The sequence below is a fragment of the Theropithecus gelada genome, chromosome 15 (genome assembly GCF_003255815.1).
Source record: "Theropithecus gelada isolate Dixy chromosome 15, Tgel_1.0, whole genome shotgun sequence".
Lineage (NCBI taxonomy): Eukaryota > Metazoa > Chordata > Mammalia > Primates > Cercopithecidae > Theropithecus > Theropithecus gelada.
In genome coordinates, this window is record NC_037683.1 from 1,009,056 (window position 1) to 1,017,675 (window position 8,620).

Genomic DNA, 8,620 nt, shown 5'->3' on the forward strand with positions numbered 1-8,620 from the left:
CGCCGCCGCCGCCGCCCGTGCAGCCCCGGCTCCCGCCCGCGGCCCCCAGCCCGCCCGTCGCGCCCGGGCCCCGCGGTGGAGGGGCGAGCCCCGGGGCCCGCCGCAGCGACTTCCTCCAGAAGACCGGCAGCAACTCCTTCACCGTTCACCCCCGGGGTCTGCATCGCGGTGCAGATGCCCACCTGCTCTCCAACGGGCCCTTGGTCCCGGAGCCCCGGGCCAGCCCTGCCAACCGCCTCGCGGGCTCCCCGCCTGGGTCGGGACAGTGGAAGCCAAAGGTGGAGTCGGGGGATCCCTCCCTCCACCCGCCCCCCAGCCCCGGGACCCCGAGTGCCACTCCAGCCTCGCCCCCTGCCAGTGCCACTCCTAGCCAGCGCCAGTGCGTCTCCGCAGCCACCAGCGCCAACGACTCCTTCGAGATTCGGCCGGCCCCCAAGCCAGATATGGAGACCATCCCCTCGGGGGACCTCCAGGCCCGGGCGCTGGCCAGCCTCCGCGCAAACTCTCGAAATTCCTTCATGTTCATTCCCAAGAGCAAGGCCTCCGGGGCCCCTCCTCCTGAGGGGGCGCAGTCCGTGGAGCTGCCAAAGGGAGACGTGGGCCCGGCCTCCCCGAGCCAGGAGCTCGGATCCCAGCCGGTGCCTGGAGGGGATGGTGCGCCTGCCCAAGGGAAGAGCCCCGTGGAGGTCGAGGCACAGTGGGCAGTCGAGGAGGGGGCCTGTCCCAGGACAGCCACCGCCCTCACTGACCGGGCCATCAGGTGGCAGAGGCCGTCCTCACCACCCCCCTTCCTGCCGGCTGCTGCAGAAGAAGCTGAGCCTGCTGAGGGCCTCAGGGTTCCTGGCTTGGACAAGAGTAGCCGGGAATACGGGAAGCCAGGGCTGCCTGTCACCTTCATTGATGAGGTAGACTGGGAGGAGGTGGCCCCCCAAGAAGCCAAACTACCCTGCTCCCTGCGTCCTGCCAGGCCCGGGTGCGTGGCAGAGCTTCAGCCCCGGGGCAGCAACACCTTCACAGTGGTGCCCAAGAGGAAGCCAGGGGCCCTGCAGGGCCAGAACTTCAGTCAGGCCAACGGGGAGCCCCGGCCACAGGAGGCCGAGGAGGAGAAGGCTGGTTGCCTCCTGGGGCCCACGCTGAAGAAGCGCTACCCCACCGTGCACGAGATCGAAGTGATTGGCGGCTACCTGGCCCTGCAGAAGTCCTGCCTCACCAAGGCTGGCTCCTCAAGAAAGAAGGTCAGTGGTGGGGGCAGGGCCACTGGCCAGGAGGGAGAGAGTGACAGCTCACACAACCGTGTGGGCAGCACCTGCCCTGATCCCAGGACGCTTGGCCTGGGCAAAGGATGGTTTCTATATGGACTCGAGGCGAGCTGGGGCTGGGTGAGCCATGCCGGGTCCAGGGCCCCAGTGGAGCCCCCTGACTTGGGCCATGGGGACAGCTGACCTACTGTGTGCCTTGCGAGGCTGCTGGAGAGCACCGGGGCAGACAGTGCTGTGCCTCTTGCTAGTTCTTGTGGCTCATATGGAATTAGCGGGGCGGGCCTGTCCCTTTGTCAGTCCAGTTGGAAGAAGCAGACCTGGGCTTGTGGGTTCCTCCCTAGGCTTGGCTTTGAGGGGGTGGCCTCACATGGTCTCCTGGAGGGCCCGCTGCATGCGCACGGGGCGCCAGGATGTGAGTGGGAAGAGGCCCGTGATCGGGGTTGGCAGGATCCCTGCATCACGGTCAGCCCTGGGGTGCAGCCCACCAGCCAGTTGGAGGGGGCTGTCAACGCCCCAGAAAGCACACTGGCTGGGAGCTGGGCAGGAGTGCCGCGTGAGTGTCTAGCATATGCCTGTTCTGGGCCTGGGAAGCTTGCTGGGGAGAAGGGGACTTTGGAGGCTCTGAGCCAGCCAGGCAGGGGAGTCTCCCTCCTGGCCAGTGGCCTGGAACCCTCTGGGCACAGGAAAAAGAAAATCCTCAGATTCTTCCTGGTCATTCTTGCACCTGTATTTGTTCCCCAGGGCAAATTCCAAGGGCAGCTCCACGTGACTTCCCCATCTGCGGTGACCTGTCAGGAAGCAGGTGTACCTTCCCTGGGGACTGAGCGGGGGCCTGGGGCGTCTCCCTTGGCTCTTCCTGTCCAGGCACTGCCCCAGAGCCAGTGCTGGCTAGGCTCATGCCTGAGGTGGGCTGTCCTCCAGCCTCAGTTTTCCCAGGCTGGGGATGGGACCTTGCAGGCTCCCTTAGCAGACAGGCTGCTGCCTCCCTCTGTTTGCTTCCTGCCTGGGATTGGCCTTGGCATTGTGCCTCTCCCTGTCCATCCTCCCCTGCTGGAACCAGGGCGTTGGTGCTCCTGCCTGCTCTGTCTGCCGGCCCAGGCATCTGTGCTAACCCTCCTGAGGTGCTTCCAGTGGGGGCTTGGGGCTGGGCACAGGGCCCCTCCCATTCCTGGAGCCACATGGGTCTGTCTCCCCAACCCTCGCCTGAGCATCACCCCAGCCCATCGAGGTGGGGTCGGTCTGATAGCCACAGCCTCTCTCCCCCAGCTCCTGTCTGCCTTTCCCTCCCCTGCGTCCGTACCCTTGGCCCTGGCTACGCGAGGTGGGTGCTTCCTGGTCTTGCCCCAGAGGTGGCAGTGGGGACACCTCCCCCTTTGTAGAGAGGAATCTGCACCTCAGCTCAGGAGTCAGATGAGGTCATGGAGCTTGTGGGGCGAGAACTGAGTTCAGGTTCCTGTTTCTAGAACCCCTCCCCGTAACTTGTGTGGCCATCCCTGGGAGCCTGGCTTCTTCCTGGGACTTGAGGCCGCTGCCTAGGGCCTGGCCATTTTGCCCTCAGAAGGGACAGAACTGTGCCGGGCATGGTGGCTCACACCTGTAATCCCAGCACTTTGGAAGGCCGAGGCGGGTGGATCACGAGGTCAGGAGTTCAAGACAATCCTGGTCAAGATGGTGAAACCCCGTCTCTACTAAGAAGATATAAAAAAATTAGCTGGGTGTGGTGGCGGGCACCTTTAATCTCAGCTACTCGGGAGGCTGAGGCAGGAGAATGGTGTGAACCCGGGAGGCGGAGCTTACAGTGAGCCGTGATGGCGCCACTGCACTCCAGCCTGGGCGACAGAGTGAAACTCTGTCTTAAAAAAAAAAAAAAAGTGGGGGGGACAGAACTGTGGGGGTCACTTGTGGCTGGGTTAGAATCAGAAGGGCAGGGTGGGGGCCGGAGGGCCAACAGGAGCAGAAAGATGCAGTCGGGGAGAGAAGCTGAGCCTGGGAAACAAGCCCTGGACCAGCAGGAGGGAGGAGCTCGGGCCAGCCTGAAGGGGTGGGAGTCCAGATGGACAATGCCTGGCATGGCCAGGTGGCCCGGGCAGGGCCCTGCCAGAGCAGCATGACCTGCTGGCTGTGACTTCCTGCCTGGGTACAGGCCAGCTGCCCTGCCTGGGAAGAGCCAGAATATCCATCAGGAGGGGACGGAGGCATGGGGCTGCCCTGCCTTTCAGAATGGCTTGCTGGCCTCGGCACAGTTGGCTGCGGGGCAGGGCTGTCCCATGTACTCTGTGGCCCCTGGGCCAGGAGCACTCACAGGTGGGGGTGCAAGGTGCCCCATGCGAGTCCTGTACCTGGCCTTGCCTGACCACCCTAGGCAGCCTTTTTTTATTTTTTGTTTTTTGAGACAGTCTTGCTCTGTCACCCAGGCTGGAGGGCAGTGGCAGTATCTCAGCTCAGGGCAACCTCCACCTCCTAGGGTTCAAGCGATTCTACTGCCTCAGCCTCCCGAATAGCTGGGATTACAGGTGTGTGCCACCACGCCCGACTAATTATTGTATTTTTAGTACAGACAAGGTTTCACCATGTTGGCCAGGCTGGTCTCGAACTCCTGACCTCAGGTGATCCACCCGCCTCACCCTCCCAAAGTGCTGGGATTACAGGCGTGAGCCACGGTGCTGGCCCCAGCCTTTGGTTGGGACCACTGGCTGTGTGTGACCCCAGAGCATGGGGGTGGAGTGCAGGGATTGCAGGGCCTGGAATCCAGCAGGACCTGACTGTGGGCCAACGGCTTACTGTGCGTCTCAGTGACTGGCGGTGCTGCTGCTTTTCCTGGGGTGCAGATGAAGGGCAGCTCTTCAGTGGAGTTGTCTGGGTGGTGGGAGTCTGTGAGGCACCTGCCCTGGGGCTGGCTGTCCCCACACAGGGTATGATGCCCTTGCACGCCTCTGAGGGGTGCCGCCCTGCTCTGGGCAGTGGGGGGCTGCTGGCCTATGTGCCGGGGGCGGGGAGCTGCCTGGCAGGCACAAGCCCATTTAAGTTGTCCATTGGCAGAAGAGGTAGGTGCACCGTCTCGCAGGCTGATCTTGGGGCAGACTGCTGTGTGCTATTGCAGCCGCGCCCAGGCTGCTTTCCTGGAGGGTGGGGCATCCCTTCTCATCCTCACACCTGCCGCCCGTGGGACTTGGCGCTGCAGCCTTTCCTCTTCGTGGAGCGCCACCTGGCCTGGCTCCTACCTGTCTGGCTGCCCCTTCCTCTCCCCTCTGCCCTCCTCTCCTCCTCCCCTCCTCCCCTTCTGGCTCTCTGCCCAGCCGGAGCATGTCAGTGTCCCCAGGGCTCAGTCCTGGACACCCAGGGCCGTCTGCCCTCACCTGCTGTGGGACTTCCGCCTCCACTCCCAAGGCCTCGCTCTCTGATCCTTAGACCCAAGTGCCACCCTGACATCTGCCCTACCTGCTGACACCACCTCCCGGCCAGCACCAAGCCCCAGACTGGGCTCCTCCCTGCGTCTCCCCCTGTGCAGCGCAGATCCTGGGTGGCCAGGGGCTGTTGCATCGCTCACTGTTGTTGGCTGAGCCCCTTCTTGTCAACTTTCCTTTCCTTCCCGCCTCTCCACCAGCTCTTCCCATAGGTGCCACCTAGGTGGTCTTTCTGAAGCCAGGGACCCCAGCAGCTGCCTGGACCCTCCTCCCTCAGCTTTCTCATGGGTGGAGGCTGTGCCTGGCGCTGGGGCCACACTTGACTCAGGGAGCACCCAGCGTCCTGGGAGCCTGCTGTGGACATTGCACTCGGGCAGCCTGGTCTAGGGTCCGGCCACCCGTGGGAGCGTTGGCTGGGGCTGCGTGGGGGATGGGAGGCAGGTAGCCGTGTGCAGGGAGGAGGGAGGGGCAGGGCTGGGCTCAGCTCACACCTCCATCTGGGCAGGTTGGGGCTGGCTGCTTGGCCCTTTGTCCCGGGTGGAGGCCAGGCCCTTTGGTAACCAAAGCTAGGTGTGCACAGGCAGGGTGAGTGGAGCAAGAACAAAAGGGTCCTGAGAAGCCAGGAGGCTCCGCTGGGAGGCTGGGCTGAGCCGGGACCCACCTGCGGGCTCTCTGTTGGCTGCGCCAGGCAAAGTCCCTGATAGGCTGCATTGCCAGCCCTTGGCCAGACCCTCTGCCCATCCTGCGTCCTGGGGTCTTCAGGCTGCCCACAGCATGAGTCACGGGGTGTCCTGTGACCCACTGACCTGTCTCCACAGTGGGAGGGGAGGGCTGTGCACCAGCCCAGCTGAGGAGACCTGGGGAGGCAGGACGTGACCAGAGCCCTGGGCCCCAGCTGAGGGCAGACAGGGGCTGCCTGTCCACCCCCGGCTCCCCACTGCCTGGCCAGGCTGTACCAGGCTCAGGGCCCATGTGCACCCAGCCCCCGCAGCCCCCCTGCTGGGACTGGTCATGTGCACGAGCGAGGGCACTAATCCTGCAGCCCTGGCAGCCGGCCCTTCTGTGTTCTCAGCCATGGGGGCTGGGCCTGGAGGGCTTCGGGGTCATCTGGGTTAGCTCCACGTATCCAGGGCGACTGGAAGCCCCATTTGTTGCTGGACTTTGGGGCTGTGGGAGACCTCTGGCCCACCAGCCCCGTCCTGCCTTGAGCACCTCCACCTGGGGTATCTGTCCCAAAGCATGAGTCTGGGAGGGCTGGGTGACCCCATCCCCAAGTGGGCTGGCAGTGGGTGGGTGTTTGTAGGGTCTGTCCCAGCCTCTCCCTGCCTGGCCTCCTGTGGGATGAGCGTTGGAGGGCCAGGTGGGCCTAGCCAAAGGCGGGGCAGTTAAGGGACAGGAGCTGGTGCCTTTCTCCTTGTTTTGTCTGATCCAGGTGGCCTCCCCCTCTCCCGCTCATCTGTGCAGACAGCTGGGGTGCTGAGGCCTAGGGTAGGGATGCAAGCAGGCAGCTGAGTTGCCCAGCAGGGCTCTGTGTGAGCTGTGCTGAGAAGGGAAGCTGGAGGTTTGGGCACAAAGGGTGGCCCCCCGGCTGTAGGAGGTGGGGATGTTCATGGTGAGAAGGGACCCAAGGGTACGCTTGGCTGTGGGCCGTGTGGCCACTGCGGGAGAGGGCATGATGGCGGGAGCGTGTGCCCTCGGCCCTGTCCTGGCAGCCCTGTGTGGCCTCAGCTGCTTCCTGAGAGGCTGTCTCATCCTACTGTGCCTGGCTGCGGTGGTTCTCTGCCTGGGGCCCGGCTCCTGCCTCTGGGTCCTTCTAGGGGAGGAGGAGGAACTTGAGCTGCTGGTGTCCTGTGCCCAGGAAGAGTTTAATATTTCGAGCTCCGGCAGGGCCGCTCCCATCTGCTGCAGGTGGGGGCCGCTCATTTTCATGGGGGACCACTGGGGCCGGGCTGAGTGCAGCTGAGCGGTGGGAGCTCGGCTGTTGTGGGGAGCTTAGCCCCATGCAAGCCCCGGTCAGGGGAGGTGGAGAGTCCTGACCACTGCTCCCATTGCCCCTGGGAACCAGCAGCCCTGCCTGGGCTTCAAGGCCACTGGGAAAAGGAAAGTATTTGCTCAGATGTGCAATCCTGCAGCCTACGAAGTGGGGACGGAGGACGAGGGCCAGAGGGACAGCAGGGTGAGGAAGGGGTCATTGCTGGGGTCGCTGGCACCCAGGCTCAGTGGAGGCGGTTCCTCACTCTGCACAGTCCCTCAGGCCAACTCTCAACTATGTTAGGTGGGTGATGGTGCCTGGGGCTACCGCCCGGCCTTGACGCCTCACAGAGGCCCTTGTCAGCAGTGGGGGGTCCGTGCTCTGCCGGATTGTCCAGGCATCCAGTAAACCAGGACATGAACTTGGCTTTAGAGAGAGGCCCCAGACACCAGCAGGAGCTGCCTGGAGCCTAGAGGGCAAGACCCCTGAGGGGACAGCCTCTCTTCCGCCCTGTTCCTGCTCTAGTGGGAGGGGATGTGTCCACCCCAGCGTCCCCCCAGCTGGTGCTCTGCCCAGACAGCAGAGCAGGAGGGTCCTGAGATGGTAGCCCCGGGAGCTGGTTTAGACGCTTCTGGGGACCCAGAGGCTTTGGGCTTCTGGTCCTGATCAGAGTTTGCTCCCTGGTTGGGATTGGGAGGGGAAGTTGGCTCCCAGGGTGGAGGGGATGGACGCCGCAGGGTCCAGCTGGAGAGGTCTTCGCCCACCTCCTGGAGTCCCCGAAGGGTTGATGGTGCATCCGGGCATCTGGTGCCCCACTTGGGTCAGCCTCATCCTGAGGACTGGACCTGAGCCCCTGGCATTGTGCCCATGTGGGCCCTCAGCCCTCGTTCATGTGACTCTCACTCCCAGATGAAGATCTCCTTCAATGACAAAAGCCTGCAGACCACATTTGAGTACCCCTCCGAGAGCTCCCTAGCACAGGAGGAAGAGGTGGAGCATGAGGAGGAGGAGGAGGAGGAGGAGGAAGAGGAAGAGGAGGAAGAGGGTTCCGGCTCAGAGGAGAAGCCCTTTGCACTCTTCCTGCCCCGGGCCACGTTTGTGAGCAGCGTGAGACCCGAGAGCTCTCGGCTGCCAGAGGGCAGCTCAGGTGGGTGCCCACCTAGGGGGACAGGCAGCCTGGGCGGGGTGGAGCCTGGTCTGTGTCCACATGTCCACGTGTGCATCTCCGTTCACAGGCCTGTCCAGCTACACCCCGAAGCACTCTGTGGCCTTCAGCAAGTGGCAGGAGCAGGCACTAGAGCAGGCCCCGAGGGAGGCAGAGCCCCCGCCCACAGAGGCCATGGTGAGCTGCAGGGGAGGGGAGCGCTGCGGGGAGTCTGATGCCTGGGCGAGCCCATGTGTCCACATTCTGTTCTCTCACTTTCAGCTCACACCTGCCAGTCAGAATGACCTCTCGGACTTCCGCAGCGAGCCAGCCCTTTATTTCTGAGCCCAGCACTGCCAGGACCAAGGCTGAGCCCCAGCTGTGGGAGTCCCAGAAGCTGGGCAGTAGCCAGGGACTACTGCACCCACTTCTGCCTTGTCTGGTCTCACTGTATTCCACCCACCCCTCCTGGCCTTGGAAGCAGCCAGGGTGCCTCCTGCCATTGGGACCAGGTCTGGGTCTCACTCCCCGGCCCTGGTTTGGGAGGGCCCAGGTGGGGAGTGGGATGGGGAACTGCCTGTGGGTGAGGTCAGGGGTCTGCTGGGTGGTGGCCATCTGCAACCCGGCAGGGGACTGTGCAGATTCTACATCTGGCAGTTCCCTGTCCTGTCTCCTCAGCCTGCCTCCCAGCGGCCATGGGGGGTCTGGGGTGAAGGGCTGTCCCAGCTACTTGTCCTCTGCAGGACCCTAAGCCCCTGCCCGCAGCCCCCATGCCCTCTGTGATGAGTGGCATCTTTCCTGCCTCTGACGATGGACTCAATAAACAGCACTGGACAAGGCT

The 8,620-nt window shown here is 63.9% G+C and overlaps 1 protein-coding gene across 1 annotated transcript in view; it reads left to right on the forward strand.

Moving 5' to 3' along the window:
* Positions 1 to 8,620, forward strand: part of TPRN (taperin) — a 9,532-nt gene extending 912 nt beyond the window's left edge. Inside the window, exons 2-5 of the mRNA XM_025360825.1 lie at positions 1 to 1,235; positions 7,545 to 7,782; positions 7,871 to 7,977; positions 8,062 to 8,620. Of these exons, the coding sequence (XP_025216610.1) occupies positions 1 to 1,235; positions 7,545 to 7,782; positions 7,871 to 7,977; positions 8,062 to 8,124 (1,643 nt within the window). The 3' untranslated portion in view covers positions 8,125 to 8,620. The remainder of the gene's footprint in view (positions 1,236 to 7,544; positions 7,783 to 7,870; positions 7,978 to 8,061) is intronic.